A 21,542-nucleotide genomic window follows, 5' to 3' on the forward strand; every position below is an offset into this window, starting at 1 on the left:
TTCATTTAGTAGATTGCTTTATTAAACAGAGATCTGATCAGCTATTTACTGATCACATCTATGCGCAAACTCAACCCAATCAATCCTTTTACACTGAATACTGTGTCAGAAATTATGAGAAAGGTATCATAAGTTTGTTTTACAGAAAAGTCTCATATTAAGTCATTCTGGTCCCCAACCTTCTTTTCTCTTATTGAAAAAGTGCCTGTAGAGTTTGGTGCCCTTATCCAAGATCTCAGTGTGTACTATGATTAAGACCTTCAGACATCTTTTTTTTTTCTTTTTCCTCTAGAAACAGGGAATGCTGAAGATATGGAAAATGAAAAATGTGCCATGTTTGTCCTTGAAGTTACAGTTAGAATAGTGACAATAGCTGTATCACACTGTATTGTTGCTTTTATCAGCAAGTGCCCTGAGCATACATTAACATAATTGCAAACTGCGTGAAAAGTGAACATGCAAAAATGTGATGCAATTGCCAATAGCCTCAAACATCTGTCCCAACAAAGTGTTCCTCCTCCTTATTTTAATTCTTATTATTTTAACAAGGTTAGTGAAGGAGAAACCATGTCACAGATTATATCTACATTCAGAGTGTCAGAACAATTACTGATGCAGAATTGTTATCCAAGCAAATGTGTGTCACGTTTTGTTCACTTCCCATAACACCTGTTCACTCTGCTAGCACATTATTACCAGTTAAGGCCAGAATTCATTAGTCCCAGTTAAAGCCCACCTGAAAGCTTAATTCATACACACATCTGAAAAATGAGGAAAGTTAACCAAAATGTGGCACTATTTGAGATGGGCTTCATCTGAAGCTGGTGGGCAGCAAACTTCTGTAGCAGCTAATGGAAAGAAAGTGAGCCTGGCAAATAGGAATAAATTAAAAACCACCCAGCCTTAAGAGCTGAGATCACAGAGGAACCAATCTGCATTTCCATCATGATGCTGAGACCTTCAAAATTCACTCTTGCCACAGCCCCACACTTTCCCAATAAGAACAAATTTTGGTTTATCTCCTTGACAGGTAAATGACAAAATCAGGAAACAAATGGTTTAAGGCATTTTAATTCCACGTAAATATTTCCTTCCCCACTTTGGGGTTCTCAGCCGTGAGCCTGGACCTTGTGTCTCCTTCCACATATCGAGTGTCACCATCTCCCAACTCCCCAAACTGCTCCCGTTTGCCACCAAGGAAAGTCAAGCTTGCATTTCTGTGATACTTGAACACACTTTGAGAATTTGAGGGCATCTGCCCTGCAGATATACCGCTAACTGTAACCCCAGGAGGCTTAAAGAAATATCAGCACTCCAATTCATAGAGTAAAGGTCTGAAGAGGCAGCTCTGTGAACGGATAACTGCCCGGGGCTTTGCCGAGCACAATATAGCTGTCACTTGTTATTAGGTGAAAGATTTTCTGGGGAACAGTGTTTTTCATTTTGCATGTCAGAGACGGGAGAAAAAACACATTTAGACAACCATCTCTTTAAGAAAACAGAAGAGAGCGGCGCGGCAGAGCTCACTTACCAGGGCTGGTTATTGTCAGGAGGTCAAGCCGCCGTTTCTGCTGAAAAACAAATTATAAAGGAATTGTTAAAAGGGGACTAATTTTAGTGGGTCAGCTTAGACCTGCAAAGTAAGTGTTCTGACATTTACAGCAGGATTAATTACAAGTTACATGGCTCACTGTAACTCTTTTGGAAGGGATCCACATGTACTTTACGAGGGAGAAAAATCCCCTTCCTCAGTTCTTTTAATGTGTTTTTATTTGCCCTTATAAAGTGTTACTATTTCTTTTTTGGAACATATACTTGAAATGGATAGCTGGAAGCACAGATGGACCGATATATTTATAAAAGTGATTTCTGATTCTACAGGGAAGAAGACATGGAACCAGGACAAGCAACTCTAAATTCTTTATTCATATCAGTCATTGACTCAATGTCTGTATGTGATCAAACACAATTATATTGCCTTGGGGTGAACCTTTCAAAGACGTGCAAGAGGATCTAGACAAACCCAGGACTGATAAAAGGAAAGCTTCTTTACATGCTGACTGCAGTCAGCCCATGGATCTTGCTGCCACTGGATATCCCTCATCCCAAAAGCTTGCCAGATTTGATCATCACTTGATATGTGTACAGACAGCAAAATAAAGGCAGTTATTATGGCAAGTAATCAAGTCTACACAGAGGACTGGTTTCTGGAATTGCTGCAAACCTTCACAGGGTGAACAAATTCATACTGTGAGGAAGTTAGGAAAATGTTTGGCCTGGAGCAAGCCAAAAATCCCACCAAAGCGTTTGTGATGGTGGTGTGCATCTGAGGTTCCCTTTTCCTGTAACACGTAATCAGCACTGTTACCTACTCCATGTTCCCAGTCTCAGGTGATTTCTCCACCACTGTCTCTCTGTAACTTGCCACTTAAATCCAGGTGCTCCTGGACCATTATCATCTTTTTTCCACTTTTCCTAGGGCTGAGAGCTTTCTGTCACAAGCAGGGCTTTCCCCATCTCACAGACAGACTGCTACTGCCCCTTCATCATAGCACTTTCCAACTTGCTGTCTTCTTCCTAACTTTGCCCAACATCAGTGTGTCTAGCAGGTATTGAAGATTATACTGTCCAGTTTAATTTCTCTCTCCTAATTTGCTCAATAATGTCTGTGTTACTTTCATTTATTGTCAGCCCTATTGATCTAATTCTCATCACTGCACTCACTGTATTCCCTATGTGACAGCTGAAAGTCCTTGAGGAGGAAACATTGACGTGGTATTCCCTACCCTGAGTGCTCTTCCTTGGAAATCATGACTGATGAAACTCCTTTCCAAACCCATCACTTCCCTGTGGTAAGGCTTCACTGGCTGAAGATGCATGGACACTGAATACATTTGAGCTATGCTGGGCACAACAGCACATTTGGCCTGCTGGAAAGCCAAGTGGGATGTCAGGCTGGAAAAAAACACATTTTCTGAAACCTTTTTGGCCTTCAGTTCCTTACCTCTGGCACAACACAAAATATATTTGAGAGAAAATTCCTATCTCTTTTTCCAGAGGTACTTCTTGTTCTCTTACCTCTGCTAAGTCATTCCAAGCATGACCTTAGCAGTGTGCTTGGGTATATTTGCTTTAGTCTAAAATACTGGGGCCAAACCTTTTTCCAGGTGTGCCAGGGTAAAAGGGAGCAGAAAACCCTGCTGCTGCCTTGTGACACCTGCTCACCCCTCTACTTTCCTGGGAGCAGCAAAGCAGAGTAAGAAATCTGTTCACACACAGGACCCACCTTCCCAAGGGGAGCTGTGAGACAAAACATCTCCTAATGAGCTAAATTTTATATAGATCCTGCACCTTAATCCTGATTCATATGTACAAAGCTGTGAAATGCCAGAGCTCAGCCCCCACTGGGCCAAAAGCTTTGCTTACATTTCTCAGCACAACTGGAACTCCAAATGCTGTATATCTAACGAGCAGCTAGAGCAGAAAATATATATCTGAAGCCTATACTCCGTGAAAGCCTCTCTACTAGGAAAAAAGGTGGAATATAAATATCCTGCATCAAAGAAAGTTGGAAAATGTAAAGATATGGAACAGAGAGAAAGGCATGCGGCCCAACTGGCCCCCAGTCCTGAGTTGAGTCTGTTAAATGGCCTAAAAATAAACATTAAGTGAAAAACCAAAATAGCGTAGCTTGATGCGTCAGGAAAACAAAAGCATATAGGACAGGTCAAACAAATGGGAAATAAAATGAAATTATTACAAGTCAAATGTTCAGTTTGTAACTTTTTTGAATGCTGCCTTCAAGCTGACCTTGGAAAAAACAAATTAACTCCAGATCCAGGAAATCTTTGTGTATATGTTGAACTTTAAGCTGAAGTTATTTCTCTGACTCCAAGTGGAGCAGCACTGATCTTTTGCATCTAACACCTAACTGCTGCAAGGGATTTGAAATGCCACCAGGTTCTTGGCACTGGCTCCACCCAAGTGCTCCAGGCTGGAGCTCAGTGATTCCTGCCTGCCTGGTGACAGAGGGAGGAAAAAATTCTCAGCTCTGACCTTCACTGGACCTTGAAGAGGTTTCTCTGATTTAGCTCCTCAAGGGAAGTTTGTGTACACTCACCCCAGCCCCGCAGAGAAGCAAACAGCAGAGTGCATTCCAGAATCGTGCATTTAAACATGCAAAGATGCCCTAATTATGGACACAATCACTTTCAGGAGATTCCTGCCTGCTCTCAGATCTCAGGGCTAGCTCTGCCGTTTCCAGGGCTCAGTTGGATGCAGGCAGCCTGGTAACTAGATGGATTTAAACAAAAAAAAACCCAGACAGACTCACTTATGAGCAGCTATAAAAACAGCAGTATTTGAATTTAAAGAGAGAGACATTACAAATGTCACACCCATTAATAAAATAATTTCATCAGAAGAATCGTGGCTGTGGGGCTTTATGTATTTGCTTCTTTCTTCAGTGCTGAAAGATGCAAATTGCAGCTGTGGCTCCCCTCCAGCATGATCACCCTCTCCCTGTTTTGACAGATTTCTTGAAAGACTCAGCTCACAAGATGTCTGGCTTTTTTTGTTCTGCCTTTAGGAATTTTCCACTTCTCAAACACCTGCCCCTGCTGAGATGCTTGGGACCATCCCAATCTTCAGGCAACCCACTGTCCCAAGAATTTCTTACAATCTGAGCGCTGAAATGTGATGAGCGTTGTCCCTGGTTGGGAAAGTGGTGACAGCTTCCCATGTCTCTAAGGCTGGATTTCACCCACGTTGACAAAAGGGCATTCCACAAGAGACACAAAAATGATCCCCACAGCATCAGCCATAATTTATAAGAGGCAAACAGAAATATTCCCTGCATCATCACAGTATCACTGCTGCTGTAATCCTGTCCTGCCCTTAAGGGGCAGCATCCTCTTTTCCACTCGGCTGGCTGTTTGAGATCCCAAGGGCAGGAAGAGGCCTCTGGTGATTCATCCTCTTCCCACCTGGAGCAGTTTCCATCTCTGGCACTACCCAGAGGCACGGTCCCTCCAGCACACCAGGGCTCGCAGCAAACCTGCAGCAGATCGTGCTCGCTTCCACAAAATTAACACAATCCTTAATTAATGCAAAAGGCACTGATGAGTAATAAATCATATTAAAATACAAGGAAGGCAATTTTTTAATAAATTAAGCATTGATTCACTCAATAAATATTAATCTACTAAGCATCAAGAATTCATTACATTTTAGGGAACCAGTTGAAGAACGTTGTTGGTGAGCTGGTCTGCAGTGTGCCGAATGGTCCCTGCTCACCCATAATATACACTTACTTTTAACTAATTCCTGAATTTATCAAGTCAAACAACTTGCCTAAAAGTGACTCTGGATTATTATTCCATTACAAGACGCAATTTTCTCGACACAGATTCTAACTCACCCCTCAGATTTTTTCCTGTTTCTTAGTAGCTCCTTTTCTAAGTAACTCCTTTCTCTTCCTTGGTTTTGGAGGTCTTTAAAATATTTGCTGACTGGTGTCATTTAATTTTCACCTCAATTAACTTAGCAAGAGTTGCAAAACTAGGAAAAAAATTGCAAGGGGAGTGTAAATTAACTCATTCATTTAAGTTTAGCTTATCTATGAGATGTTCTTTCACACTTTGCTCTCTGCAGAGTTCCTCCAACCTTTTATATAGATGTGGGATGTGCTGCACTTGCTTTGACTCTTATCTACAGATTAGCAAAAGAGAAGGGAAAAAAAGCCAGATGCAAAGATGCCCCACGAGACTGATATGGAGCTGTTTCTGTAGCAACCGATGATTTTCTTCTCATGTAAGAATGAGCCTCGTCATATCTAATTCTGAATGTATCTGGGCCTTCCTTGCCAGCCAAGCTGTGTCAAGTATTAAGTCAATATAGTCAGAAAGAGTGATAAAAAAGCAATTATAAAGTCATCTTCCTATTCCTGCTCCAGCCATGATCCAAAAAATATCCTTATCCCTGCCTTCTGTCCCAGCACATCATCTCCAGGGCCCCTGGACCCAGCAGTGCAGGTAAGTGGGGATGGAGCTGGCAGCAGCTACTCAGGGATCTATTCCACACATGATGCTGGAAGCTCCTTCAGCTTCCCAGCCATCCACATCCCAGGAGCCAGCAGAGGTTTTTCTAAACAGCAAGGCCATCTATTCCTGCCTTGCTCCATATAAAATTCCCAAGCCCAGGGCTGAGATCGACTTCAGCCCTAGAAAGCTCCTGTTGGCTTTGTGCCTTCCACTGCCTTCACTCTGTGGGCAGTTTTTGCTGCAGCTGTGATCCCAAAACCAGGCTGCCCACTCACTGACAGCTCCTGCCATTTCCCCCTCACAGGAAGCTGCAATTGGCTCTCTGGGACCTCACAAGGACTTTGTCTGCTCCTTTTACCCAGCCTGGTCTATGCTATTGATTTCTTCCCCCTAATCTGAGTGTGTTTTGAACATGTGCCTGTCCCTCACCACCTTCAATTTACTGTGCAGAGGGTTTAAGATTGAAATGAATTGTGCAATGTTATTTTTTTTTTCCTGGAAACTTTGCCACAAGTTGTCGCTAATAGCACCTTTTCTTTTTGACTTCAAAACAAGTGTTTCTTTTCTGTAAACTGTGTTGACACAAGAGTAATTGAAACCAGCGTATCTTATCACAAATAAAGCTGAGGATGCACTGAAGGGTACATTTCACATTTCTGTGGCCTCTGTGATTGCCACAATCTGTAATGTCAATGCTTTGGAAATCTGTCTTTTCACATTATGGCATGAAGGAACCCAGGGGTTCAGAAAAGGATCAAGGAGATCCCAAGAGTGCAGCTTGGCACAGGTGGGTGGCACAACGTGAGTGCCACCATGGTTTGCACTGGGGGGAAAAAGGGGAGGAGAGGCAGGTCAAAGGCCGTATCCCATCCTTCTTGTTGCCACAGGTTAAGTATTCAGGGCTGATCAACATCTGGATAATTTTTTAAGGAAGGCTTTGATGAAGGAAGTGGTTGGGGAAAAAGTGGGCATTCATGTCTGCCCAGTTCCCAGTTCCTCAAATGCAAGTTTCACTACTTGTATCTCCTTCCCTTCAGAGTACAAGAGTTACCTCCAAAGAGAAACTCTTGATTTAAGTAATGATACCAAAAAAGTACTAATTCAAATCCTACAAAAATTGATAATCCGATGATTTAAAACTTTTTTCCCCCCCACATGATTCTGAGCTTTTCTTTTTTTCCATCCTAAAATCACAGACTTTTGTTCACATAATGAAACAAGATCTCATATTTTGTACTTCCTTTATGATTAGCTGCTAAAGTTTTCTGGTATAATGATAAAATGAACCAGTCAGCTTGTTGACGCTTGACTGGGATTTTAGCAAATTGCATCTGCTGTAGCCTACCCTGTGGAATCAATTATTGATAATATAGGTGTGGAGGAACATTTATAAAGTGGTTTGGGATATGTTATTGCTCATGCTAAGGACTATAATGAGCATTCTAAACCATTTTGACAGTGACCTCTGCAGGTATTTGATCACTGCAATGTGTGGTAACTCGATTCTGCTTTAGAATCAAAACCAAGCCCAAATAACGAAAGACAGTGCCAAACCTTTAAGCTACTTTACTCATTCTTCCAGTGCACATCCTCTCCTACTTAACACCTGACACTTGCCTATTTCTTTCCCAAAACCAGTGATGCATGGTGCCTTCCTACTTGCCCAAAGCACTGCCAAACAAGTAGCTGAGACTTCTCCTTCTTCCCCCTCGAACTATTTGTCTCAGGAACAGAAGATCCACACATAATCTTCTTACAGCCCTGTTGTGCTCCAAAGCTGTACAGAATGAACATTAACACAACAAAGGTTAAGGAAAGGTGGAAAAGCCATTTTTTAGCACACAGTCAGTAAAACCTATGGCAGCAGGAGGAGGTTGCAGCCCCTTGGTGAACAGGTAGAGCTGTAGAACATTGCCCAAGCCATGGGAGCCACTCTCAGCTTTATGGGCCCCACAAATTCATGGCCTCTTCCACATGTTCTTGAGTGACATCTACTCGTGCTTCGTCTATAGGTTGCCTTATTTACATATGCAGCTGCCATAAAGTAGTAACCACTATCATAGTGAACCACTAGGAATCAAAAAAAGGCACCTCTCTGTTCACTGTAATATTAACAATCACAACAAAAAGTTGTGGAGGCTATCTCATCTCTGGAAAGTAAGGCAGGAGGAAGGAACTGCTTTGGAATGAACTGGTCCTTAATTTTGCCAATTAAAGCTATGACAGCAAAAAGCCTCTTGACTGAGGGAAAAGAAAGGGTGATGTAGCCAATATCTTTGTTCTGCTCTTTCCCAAAAGCTCTGGGCCTGCAAGAAATGAAGGAAGAGGAGAGAAGAGGCCCATTCTCCATGGTCTGGCCCTACATCCAAATCGGGATCAAGACTTTTTTTTAGCTGCACTTTCTTTATCTGCTTGTGCATGTTTTAAATGTACCTACAGAGCAAGGGCTCAGGATCGACTCATTCCACAATTTAACTCAGCACTCTAAGGGGTTTGTTTTGGTGAAACACTGCCATGCAGGTTTTTCATAGTTTCTTGTATTACTATGTAAATTGCAGAGCTGTGGTTATAATCCTGTGCTTGTGACATCAATTACTTAATGCCTATAGAGATTATTGTAATGCCACAAACAACGGATTATGTTTTAAAGTACATAGTAAGCAGCAGGAGCTAATAAACTCTTCTATTTAAGATTTATTTATTTTGAAAAATACAGTAAATAAGGGCAGGAAGAACTGTACAGACCCCACAGTGTGCCATTAACAACCAAAATCCATCCATGACACACATCCCTCCAGGCACTGCCTTGCAATTCTTTAGCTGTGATTCCTGTCTTGCATTAAGTTTTACCAAGGAAAGGGGCAGCATTTCTGAAAGCAATTATGAACTTGGAAAGTTCACCATTTGTTGGGGGGCAGGGGAGAGAAGCAACAGTGTTCAATGAATGTTTAATTAGAAACAAAGCATATCTACCTATACCAGTAATGGGATATTGACTGGCCAGCCATTGTTTATGGGCTGGTTTAGATAACAGGACAGATTAACCCCCAACAGAGGCAATTTTTAAACTAAACATGCAATTGTAGGAGCCTGTGATTACATCATAAGGGAGAGACAAATTCAGAGGTTCATGGCCCCCATCTGGACCTTGAAATTGAGCTCTGAACCCACAGATGGTTTCTCCCAAATATTCTTTTGCTCTCTATGCCTAAATTAATATTTATTTAAATTGGGACTTAAGTTACAAAATTCATGTTTGACCTAAGCAGCTTAGCTACCAGCTAGTAGCAGTTTAGTAGCAGTTTAGTAGCAGTTTTCTATTCTCTTCATGTCAACTAACACTAAGTTTAATAAACTGTCATCATACCAGAATAGCCATGACACTGCTCGGGAGAAGACTGGCTTGGGTTCAAAGGCATTACTGGTTCAGAAAAAAGGGAAATTCTAGGAGAAGGAAAAAAAAAAATAAAAACACCTCAGATTCTGAAGATGTTGGGAAAGTTTCTGAAACATGAGAATTTTTCACTGAAAGAGTAACTGACTCCAGCCCTCCAAGCTCTGCTCAGGCACCACTACAGCCACAGACTTTCCTGCAATAGGGACAGGCAGGAGGGAAGGAGGAATAACTCTGTATTTTCACATTTAAACTAGCAAGACTGTTGAAAATCCCCCCTCAACCCCCACATACTGTGTAATGTCTCTTAATTACTGTATATAAGTTAAGGCAACATGATAAAAATTTCATCAAAAAGTTAAATTAGAATCTGTTATGTATGGAGAAGTATATAAATTTATATGGTCAACTATTTTGGTCTCATCTAATTTCAAGCTTTTCATCTAATTTCAGTTTGAGTCTGTTTCCTTTCACAATCCACGGCAGTGAGTTTGTTTTCCTATTGCTCAAAATAATTTTTTTTTTCAAACCAGACCACTGCTTGTCATATTCACTTCAACAAATGATTCAGAGCATCCCAATCTTTATTCTCCCAAAACCTGCCTATTTAATTACAGCCCATGACAGCACTGTCTGGAGAAGTCAAATGGCACAAATGAGCGTGGGCTTTTCTGAAGGTAAAAGGAACAATCTGACTTTCCAAACAGACCCATCGCTTTCTCATTTGTTTCTGAAGTGATGTCGTTGTGCTTTCCTATGAAATGTGCTAAAATCATCACTAATTCCTGCAGCTGAGGCACCAAGCTTGTGGAACAAGGTACAGTCAGGCTGCCACTGCTATCACAATTCCTAAGGACTACCAGGGCAGCTCTGGGACTCCCCACAGCCACTCCCAGGGTCACTCTGCCTTTGTACACTATCTACTGTAATTCATGTTTAATCAACGGGTGGTGTCTCTAAAATTGTTAATAAAAAAGCCAAATGGAGGCTACTGTAGCCAAGGCAGCATTTCACTCTATACATCTCAACTGGGACAGCTTTATCTTAGTTTTTAAATTTGGCATTTTAAACCCAAATCCTTCAACCAGGCGCTTTAAACTGTGAAAACCATTCCAGGAGAATTTTTATTCACAGCAGTTGAAGAGAGTTATATGTGTTGTAAATAATATGTTATGTTATATTAAAGGAGAAAATAAAAGTTTGGTTCATCAGAATCACTGAGCTGAATTAGTTTTCTGAGAGCAGCCTCAATGGGGAGTTGTGTAAGAAAATGAGGCCATCCAGATATTACAAGTTTGCTCCTCTCCTCAGTCCATGTCAGGTTATTCTGACTAATAAAACGGGAGACAACATTTGTCCTGTCAGCTGAAGAGAGATAAGAGGTCTGAAACCCTCATTTCATTAGCCTCATTGCTAACTGGTTCAAATTATCTCTCTTTTACAGTTGTTCTATAAGAAATTCACTGGGGACCTGCTACCTGATGTACATCTAATGGTGCTTAAAAAACCCAGAGCACACACTGGTGAAAAATCTGGTGACAGGCAAAAAATCTGGGGACTACTTTGAGCAGGAGAACCTACTGGGAGAGAGTAGGGAACCAAATGCTTTATTAACCAATCTTAACATGAAACTGCTCATTTTTTGCATCACAAATGTGGAGATGCTTCAGGGTCCAGCCCAGCCAAAGGCTGAATTTCCCCCTGGTGAGGCACTGGGGGCAGGTTGTGCCCCTCAGAACCAGATCCCCACCATACAGAAGCTGAGATTTGCTCACACGTAACAAACATTTAACCAAGGACGTGGTAATTCTGTCATGAGACAAAGCAGTTGTCCTTTGGGCTGCACAGAAAATATGTTTCTCTGGGTAATTCGAAATGTGGATGTTTAGCAATGATTTGTGAGTCACTCTGAAATTCCCTTTTTTTTTTTTTTAGAAATAGATAGTTCTGTATTTTAATTGCTACCATTGCCCTTATTTACATTCTTCATTTTTTAGAAGAAATCCAAGAGGTTTCCAAACATCCATTGAGCATTAACCTCAAAAATTAATTATCTAGATGTTTGCAACAACATTTACACACTGTGTTAGGAAAAGCAATTTGCTTCCCCAAAGAGTACCTATTTTTCAGTTAGCAAAAAAAGCTGTGGTATGTCAAGAATAACTCAGGGGGAAGCATCAGTCCATCATTTCAAATCAATTTCACAGTTGCAGGAAAGGTGAACAGAGTTTCCACAGGTGAAAATGCCAGGAAAATTTATCCTTGTTCTTAGCCTGAACTCCATTGTGTCAGACAGCAATATTTCAGGGGTTTTTTTAAAAAATTTTTTTTTCAAAAGACCAACACAAATGTAAATGTTCTAATTTATAGTGGCAAAATTAGGTGTCAGGTTCATTCTTGTTTTCAGTGAGCTTAAAGTTTTCTTTTGGGCACTGGAGACAGAGGACATTTTTCCTTCTGAAATGTGGCTCCCTTTGCCACGGCCCTGTGGGTTTGGGTTATGGAGGAGACGCAGGAGCCCAGCTCAGCTTTGCCCTCTCCACTCCCAGCCTCCCCAGGGAAAAGTTTATTCCCCACAGACCACTCCAGAAGAAAGTCTCTCTGCTATTTCAGCCTAGAGAAATATTTCTGTGCTAATTTACAGCTGGGGAAAAAAAAAAAAAAAAAAAAAAAAAAAGAGAGAGTTCATGTCTCTTGTATCCCCAAATAAATAAACTAAACGGTTCAGACAATACAATAGAATCAGTATTTTCAAATGAGCTTTTTAATGAAGCCTGAATAGATTTCCAGCCCACATGAGCAGAAAACTAAGTAAAATCATTGGGGATTACTGTTTAAAAGCTCCTTGAAAAAAAAAAAAGAAAAAAGGAAAAAAGGAAAAGAAAGAGAAATTGATCTTAGGGCAGGAAAGGCACTTTGCATACAAGGAACTGGCAAAGCAAGGGGCAGCAGAGAAGAAAGTGTGAAGAGAACTGAAGATAAAAAGGTGCCATTAGGAAGATGGCTTTGGAGCAAATTACATAGAAATAAGATGAAATTTTTCTTAAAACCAAATAAGCAAACAAACCAGCTCCCCCAGCCCTCTGATCAACAAAGAAATCAGAACTGTCAGCTTTCATCTGCCTCGCACAATAAACCTAAACTCAAAAGAATAGTTAAGTTTTGATTCAAGCCACACAAAGCTAATTTTGCTGGCCATGGCTTTCCCTAACTAGGTGTTTTGGACTCCAAGGAACATGAGATTTTCTAGGTTGGAGAGTGTTTTAGCATTGCTACTGTGTCAACTTTGAATTATGCACGGATTTTTAAATATGGATCTGTTCCTCTACTTATGATGACAGGCACATTCACATCATATAAAATTGGGAATGAGGAGAGCTAAACAAAGCCAGTGAGTTCTGAATTGATCACCTAAAACATCTGCTGTATTGCTTAGGAATTGCAGCCCATATGGTATTTCAGAGCATCCAATATTTGGAGGCACACTACCTATGCAGAGCATCCATAAAATGCCAGAAACACCCATTTTGGCTATTTCAGTCTTAACTCTGGATGTTCTTTTTTTAAAATAAAAAGCCTAAAATTATTTCTGGGTTTATTTTTCTGTTTTGTCATGTAATTTGATTGCAATCAACTTATCTCCTGCCCTAAGTCTCCCCTGTGTTTCTGTACACTGGGAATGTTAATAGTGTTCAAAACAACAACAAGAACTTAATGGAAAAGAGAAAAATAAGTGATCATCTAAATGTTATCCTTCCTATCTCAGCCAATCTACTCCCTGCACTTATTCTGAATCTCACCACCATTAGGGTACAATAATCCCTCAGCAACCCTAACACAATATTGATTAACAACAAATCAGAAATATGCATTTAAAATGGGATTTTGCTCTGATTTAACAATCCTGCTATATCACACTCCAAGTCTTGCCAAGAGAAAGGATGTGACATTTTTCAACAACTGACCTCAGAGTGAATTAGACACCTAAATAATTTTTAGGCAGTAATGTATTTTTGAGAATGATTCTAAGCATCAAAATCTCACTAAAACAGGTCAGACTGGAGCCTCTGATTTTGCATCAAAAAATAGCAAGGCAAAACATCTCAAATCATCAAATAAAAATATTTTTTAAAATTCTACTGGCCAATTATCTGCTTTGCTTTGCAAGTTAGGCTTTGATTTGGGGGAGATAAGAAAGGCTGGACTGTCACAACCACTCAGAGCACATCCCAAAGGAAGAGAGAGCTGCTGTGCAAAACAGAGAAAATACCAAATGGGGAATTGGAGCCACAGAGCCAGAGGAACCATTGCATTGAAAATAAATTCTTCAGATGAAAACTAGTCTGGGGAACAGTAGAGGTTCAGAAAAGATGGCAGAGATCAGCTAAAATACTTGCAGTTTCTCATGACAGAGTTTCCTTTAACCAGTTCAAGCTCAGAGAGAGGTAAGGGTGAACCATGAATCAACTCTCACCGAGTCTCTCTGGTAAACTTATTATTTGTTGTTGCAGTCTCTTGGAGAACCCAAGACAAAGGCTTTCCCTCTGCAGATAAACTCTAATAAAAGTGCCTGTATTTTCCCTTTCTGCCTCAAACTTAATCCATGGGTAAAAATCAGTAGCAAGTTGCATAATTCTTAAAACCCCTCCAAAATTTATTGGATTACATTCTACAAGTGATTACAAAAAGCCCAGCACTAATTTACCCTTTAAGTCTTCAGGCAAACTGGAGATATCCTATTCACCCATCTCAAACATTGAGAATTTCAGAATTAATTAATTATTTCAGAATAAAAATATCATTCTGGGGTGGCCAAGGGGTGAACCAGGTACCAGTTTTGGCAATTCCAGCTCACATAAACAGAAGGCAACCTGGAACCCAAATTGCAACACATAAAATTGTATAGCATTTAAAACAAGTTCTGTGCCTAGCAAGCATTGTCCAGTTTAGCAGGATTATTATTTCTAACACTGGAATGCTAAATTATGGTATTTAGTGAAGCTGCATTGTGTATTTCATGATAGCCAGCTGAATAATTCTGAAAATTAAAAGCTTATTTTCTCTCTTTGTACCCTGAAGTCATTGAAACCTGAGGGCAAAACACTCAGCTCACATTATCTGTGTCATAAACTTATTCTAAACCTAAAAGGCCTCAAATTTTGTAAGAAAAACAAAATTCAGAGCTTTTATTAAAAGAGCAGATCCCAAAAGCAAAACTATTACTAGAGCAGAGAGAATTCTGTCAGGGCTCCCTCTTTTGGCAACAAAATAAAAGCTTCACAGATCACCATGAAAAGCTTTTCACAAGGGGTTCTTTGCTTCCAGGAGTACAAACCTCACATCACACATGGCCTGCCTGCATTTTATCTTCCAGGGAACAACTCAGCTGCCCAAAAGTCTTCATTTAGCCATAAAAAAAGTGCTGCCGTTCTTGAATTTTGGAGTTACTTACACTGTCCCTTGATTCTGAAGATTACTTGGAACAAGAGGAGCCATTCAAAATTCCACATTTTGCCGGGAGCAAAATCTTGCTGGGAGCTAAGAGTTAAAGGACTGGCCAGGAGAAGGCAGAAACAAAAGCAATTTGGCATTGGCTGGGATAAAAATCACAGGATTAGTCAAGAAAATGGGTCACAGAGGACAGGCCAAAGAACAAGTGTGAAAAATGGCTTTTTCTGATTAGTCCCTTCCTGGGAAGTGTGCCAGGGAGTACAGAAGGTCCCCAAGAAATTTCCTCAGGCTAAGTTTCACTGTGCAGCTTTTCCAGAGAAGCTGTCAAATGGAAAAAACATCTAGAAATTTTTTATCACTATTGGGACTGCTGGTACAGAAGATTTTTACCTGGATTTTACACAGGGTTTCTAAGAGCTGCTGATGGCTTGGGAAGGGGCAGGGTCTGATACACCTGAATTTGTCACTTACCTGGGGGCTGGGATGTGCAAGGAAGGAAAATATGTTCACCTGAGCTGTTCCTACATTTCTCAGTAAGATAGAAAATGCACAACCTACAGGCAATTTAAAGCAAATTCTTTAGTATTGTACTAAAACCCCAGACATATTCATATTAATTTGACCTTATAGGCATATATACATATATATATTTATATTTAATAAAAGATAGGAAAGGCTTTGGATAACTTTTTCCTTTGACTTCTCTATAATTTACATCACCTGATATTCTGAAACTGATTTTTTTTTTTACAAGGAGACCTTTTTAGCAACTTTTGGTAAGGGTTATTGAAATTTTAAAGTTCATTATGTTATAATTGTCTCATCCAGGCCTCAAAGGCTTTTGTGTTACTGCTGTCCTGTGGGGAATTGAGCAATGGGGTGCTGGTTTTGTGAACTCAGGGAGAGTTCCTTATAAACATGACAGATATTATGGGGTCTTTCAACTTAAATACCCTGTCTGCAAAAGGCAGGTTATTCTGGATTTAACACATAAAGAGAATATCATGCTAACTTTTTATTAAAAATTAAAATCTTCTGAGTCACAACAGAAATCAATATACCACAATTTGAGTGAAGTAGAATGATGATCCTGTGGTTAAGTAATTGAAAAGGGAATTGAGTAATCTGTCATTCTCTCTGCTCTGGGCAACTTAGCTCTGGATGTCTTAAGCACTGCATTGTAGGCTCTTAAAAGAGTTAGACATCATGTTTCCAAAAGCAATTTCTGCAAGCAAGGCAGCATTTTGGGTACATTCTTAAATAAAAGTAGTATGTTTTACATTTTGCACATCCTGGAATTGTGGCCTTTTCTAACATGCTGGACTAAGAAGTTCAAGGAGCTCAGCAAGGTGGCCAGTAAGGATGGGAGGCATGGCCACATGATCCAAAACAATCAAACATTGCCCATCTCTAACCTGGCAGGTGAGAACCGACCTGCTGTAAAATGTGAGGCTGGGCAGGAGCTGCTGAGAGCTCTGAAATGTGCAGAACCCAGCGCTGGACCTGCCTGCAACTGGCTTTGAAAAGCATCCTCTGACATCCCAAATGACTTCTGAAAATGAGACTAAACCACCTAAAGTGCTTATGCACTACCCTACATGGTGTTGTGGAGGACAAGCTCTAAATTCAAGAGCTCTTCAGAAAACCGAGCTGCTCAGCTAAGCAAGAAGGCTGCTGCATTTCCCTCTTTAACCAGCACCAGTTTGCCCTATCTGGGAGAACATCATGCAGCATTGAGGTGTTAGACACAGTGTTTTGTGCAGGTTGTCCTTTGCTGTATGTACACACACAATCACATACATCACTGCCTGGTTGTCATGCGGAGCGAGGTGAGCACAGATGGGTGACCACGAGGGTTTAAAGAATAAAGGCAACAAAAATGCAAAAAGGTGGATGGTGAAGACAGGCAAATGATGATGCAATTCTCTATGAAAGTATATCTGTGCCAGCAGAGTGGGCAAAATCTGTCCAGGCTACCTGAATCTGGAGTGATGCTTCTTTTCATGACTTGCCATCAGCGCCTCTCTTGCACCCAACGCAGCAGCTCAGGAAGAGAAGAGTTTGCCTTCATTTTGAATTTGCCTGCCTTTTGTCACAACCTTAATTTCACTGAGTTGCTGAGTTTTGTGTCTTCATAAAATGCACCATTCAAGCTTCCAGCAGACATGCAGATTAGCCTTATCCTAAAGCACCTCATCTCTATTTATCCCGGGATAATTAGTCACGTAAATTAGAAGTCATTACCAAAGGCTACAAAAACCTTTAGCAAAGGCTTGTTGACAGGCTAAACATGTTTAAAATACTTTTAGGGTGGCAAGAGAGGGGTATGCATGTGGGGGGAAGAGAAATATCATCATCAGAGGAAGGAAATTATGGCAGAGAGAATAGGGTCGTGTTAATCTGTATTCATTCCTAAAGAAAGACTTATGCCATTGTGTGCTGCCACGGTGATATATAACAGAGGGCATTTCAAATGCCAAGCCATAAAAGTGTATTTTCTTCATTACATTTTCGTTGAATGCTTTGATCTTCCCATTTTACACTATAAGTTTGATTCATCATTACTTTCCAGTAAGAAACTGCCACATTTGATTGTGGAAAGAAGAATTCTTATCTAATTTTTGCAATTTGTAAGCACAGGATTTAGTGTATTGTTGCCTGAAAAATGGAACTGTCTAAATTATTTTCCCTGAAACTAACATCCTCAACAAATAAAAGCAACATATGATAGCTGGGCATAATTAAAGAAAAAATGACACCTACTGTTACATGAATAAAGAAAATATGTTGATGACAAGAAAGGGGGAAAAAAAACCTGATTTCCCTGCAGTTTTGGTAAAACACAAAAGCATCACATTTTAGTTCTTTTAACACATTTGTTCAACGAATTGGAAAAAAAGCAATCCCATCCTCCAAAGCAGGCTGTAATGTGCAGTTATTTCCCTGCAGCCCGAGCAGAGCACGTCAGACATTTTGGATTTACTGTGCAGGCACAGCAGCCCCGTGTGAGTGTCCCGACACCCAGCAGCCTTTCCTGAGCCATGGGAAAGCAGCCACGAGAGTCTGGGCGTGCAGAAAAACCTCCCTGAAAGGTTCCTCTTTGCAGCTTCGCTTTCAACAGCCATTTTGATCTCTTGAGGTGTCTGTACATGTTTTATAAAATCAGTTTTCAAGCAACTTTCTGCTTCTTGGAACCTTTTTTATTTTCTGCTTTATTGCTTGTCGTCCCAGCTCCCTCACATGTGTTTATCTATTCCCTTCCCCAATATTAAGCAACTCATAGAAAACCTCTGGTAACAAAACATGCAATATTCTGTTATCATTTGGCATTTTACCATCCAAAGCTTAGAGTATTTGTCTTTTTTTTCCTTTGTTTTCAGCACTGTCCTGCCTCGCCCCTCCCCACAGCATTCACATATTCATTACAGATGCCTTGATAAACTCGTTTCCACTCCATGGGGTATGAATAGGGTTATGGAAATCACCTATCTGTAGCAATACATGATAACAAATATGCAGTGATAGCTCTGAGAGATGAATTATTCCCCATTCTCAACAGCATCAGAACAGTATAATTTGTAACCTGTTGGAGGAAATGCTATCCTGATATTAGTGAGTTTTCCAGCCCATTCTGAGATCAATTCTGCTCCAGCTACTCCCTCAATGTACTCAAGAAAGTTTGAAGTCAGGCTGGATTTTTCTACCCAAGTTGGCAATGCAGCTTTGACTGCAGAGAAGATATAATGAGAAGATAACAGACAATAATGTGTAATGTACTTATAGAAATATACCTAGAATATTACTATGTACTACAGGAGCACTATTACAATCTACTGTAATAATTACTTGTAAGCACATATAAACACAGTCAAAAGAAACACTATGAGTCCATAAAAACAACAAAAAAAATCTAATTATGTATCTTCATTGTTTACAAATGGTCCCAAGTATTGTCTCAAAATACAGAGCATTACTCCAAGTAGAAGCAAATAATAATGAGTGGGTTTGGAAGACAAAAATAAACAAATAAAATGGTTACTCTGGAATTTGGGTCATACTGCAGCAGCGATGGGGTTGAGCAGCTGTGTGAGGGATGCAGCCAAAACCTGGTTAGAAGGCACTGGCCTTTTCTGGAGATAGAAGAAACACTCCACATGAGTCACCTTCTGAGCCACCTGCAAACTGCCTATCAACAAGATCTCAAAATAGAAAAATCGTGGTGGGGGGTGGGCATCTGCATCTCTTTCTTGAAGCACGATCTCCATTTAGTAATAATAAATAATTAATGAAAAGAGGGCTTTATGCAAGAGTAAAATATGTTTTTCAAGCGTCCAGGTACTGAACTGGGTGTTAGAAATTTGGCAACAGCTGCACAAGAATTCCAGAGCTGGAGAGAGGCCTGACTAAGGTAATGTGATAATAACCACCTTGAAGATGAGTGCCCATTTCACCAGGTTTCCACTGACCATGGCTGCAATGCCATGTTTCACCTTGAACCATTACATGGAATTGTTCTCTGCATTGCCAATCATCAGGACAAACCCCCGTATTGGAGCAGAAGAATTTTGCTGTGCACCTCAGGTGAATATCATGCAAAATCCAGGAAAATGAGCTCTAAACCCAGTTGTTCCAGTGGCAGCGTGGGTGCTGAGTCTGCAACCAGTGCTGGTGTCCCAGCATCACTGGGAGCAGCTGTCACAGGCTGCTCAGCAGCCCTGTCACTGCCTGCAGCCACAGTTACCCTCCCTGGATATGGAGAAGGACCAATCCGATTAGAAAACACTTATTGGCATTAAGCATCCATTAGATGATCTCCCAAGGTCCCTTCCAACCTCAGTGATTCTATGAAATATTCTTTTATGTCAATAAACACAAGCAGATCTGATCAAATATTGATTTCCAGCACTGCTCTTCCCCAGGCAGCTTCTCTGTAAGATTGTGAGGACTCAAGTGGTGGGGAGCATGAGGGATGTTTTTCCCTACCCTGCCTCTCTTTTGAAGCCTCAGGGAGTTCTCTACAGATTCAAGAGAAACAAAACACATGTGGCTTTGAAGAGAGACAGCTCCTTCTTAGGATTGCCACTACTGCTTTGGGTCCCAGGGGTTTCTCTTGGACCATTCAAAGGAGAAGTTTTGGACCAGGCTCTGGATGTCCCCTTCACCATGTGGACTCCACAAGCTTCTCCAAATCTAAGATATTAATGGAAATAAAAGGAACAAACCAAAAAGATCATTCCCTGGCATCTTCACCCAGAGAGACTTCTTGTTGCTTAAAAGGGAAAATTTCCATTTCTATCAAATAAGTTATGGCTATTGCTGCAGACATTCACTTCGCATGAAAGATTTCTGGATACTGCAGTGTTAGATAAAAGCCCTAAAATATCTGGGATAAAGGACTGTCCCTGGCTCACACTATTTCAAAATATTTGCCAGGCAAAATCAAAATGTGACCTTCTTCAGTAATAAAAAGAGCATTCTTTATTTATTTTTCAATTTCCCCTAGAAGTTCCCCAACGTACAAAGAAAGTGGCATTACTGCAGGGCATATCACAAGCATTTGGGAGAGTAGGAAAGAAAAAGGAAAACTCTCCTACTGAGCTCCTCTTTTTCAGAAGCATCATTCTATGATCAGGACTGAGCTGTTTTGATTTCCTTCTTTGTTTTTTTTTCTTTTTTTTTTTTAATTGCCTTCCTATATTGTAGCAGATTATATTTTTTTTTCTTGATTGCGGAAAACATTTTCAGTCTGGAATAATTTTTAACTACTTCATTAAGTTGTCCTAAAATACAAAGAATTTCAAAACAGTGTGCTTTTATGATGTGAAAATCCTTTCTAGAGCTTTATGGAAGTACTGCTGTGAAATCATAAATCAGCACGGGCAAAACAATGAACCATAATATTTTGCAGGGATGTGGGAGGAACAGTTTCTGGTCTTTTATATAACTTCTAATCTATGTTAAGCAAGAAGTATTAAGAGTTACTTAGAGACACTATGAGAGTTTGAAAACAGGTATGAGAAAGGAAAAGAATTCACTATTGCCAATCAACCAGTGTAAACTCAGGCCCTTTCAAAAATTATCTGAGCATCCTCAAAACCAAAATTAAGTTGGTGGAGTCCTGCAGTAGCTCTGTGGCTCTGAAACTCAGTTGCCCATTTTTTAATGGAGAATGGCAAAATACCTTGTGGGGATACAGAGCAATTTAAAGCATTATGAAGACAAAACACTAAGTACCACTTCTTACTGTACACACCATTTCATCAGGGCATTTTTAATCAGCATGCCTCTGAGAGAGCCGAGCTCAGCTCCACAATATTTAATGTCAATGGCTGCTGGTTAGCAGGGGTGGCAATTCTGCTTAGTGGGGACATCTTCCAGTGATTTAGCAGTGATTAGTGCTGCTCAGTCTCCTGCTGGCTGTGCTGCTCCTTTCTCTAACAATAGCTGCTTGCTGTCCTCAGCCCTTCTGCCTGCTAGAAATTGCTGGCAGTGATTTTCCAGCACCCCCTTCTTCCTGCCACCCTCCTCAATTCCTGGAAAGAGCTTTGCTCCCAAGGACTCGGGAAGACCCTACTGCACGAGCAGAGATGCTGTGACTGGCCCAGCTGCAGCACTGCAGTGCTGTGGGAGCATCCAGTCCCTTTCTCAATGCATCC

The 21,542-nt window shown here is 40.6% G+C and overlaps 1 protein-coding gene across 1 annotated transcript in view; it reads right to left on the minus strand.

The window, feature by feature from the left end:
• The window catches only part of LOC102041456 (BEN domain-containing protein 5), a 542,525-nt gene that overhangs the window by 91,468 nt on the left and 429,515 nt on the right, over nucleotides 1-21,542 (minus strand). Inside the window, exon 5 of the mRNA XM_031058558.1 lies at nucleotides 1,532-1,571. Coding sequence (XP_030914418.1) covers nucleotides 1,532-1,571 — 40 coding nt within the window. The remainder of the gene's footprint in view (nucleotides 1-1,531; nucleotides 1,572-21,542) is intronic.

The sequence above is a fragment of the Geospiza fortis genome, unplaced genomic scaffold (assembly GCF_000277835.1).
Source record: "Geospiza fortis unplaced genomic scaffold, GeoFor_1.0 scaffold396, whole genome shotgun sequence".
NCBI classification, from domain to species: Eukaryota; Metazoa; Chordata; class Aves; order Passeriformes; family Thraupidae; genus Geospiza; species Geospiza fortis.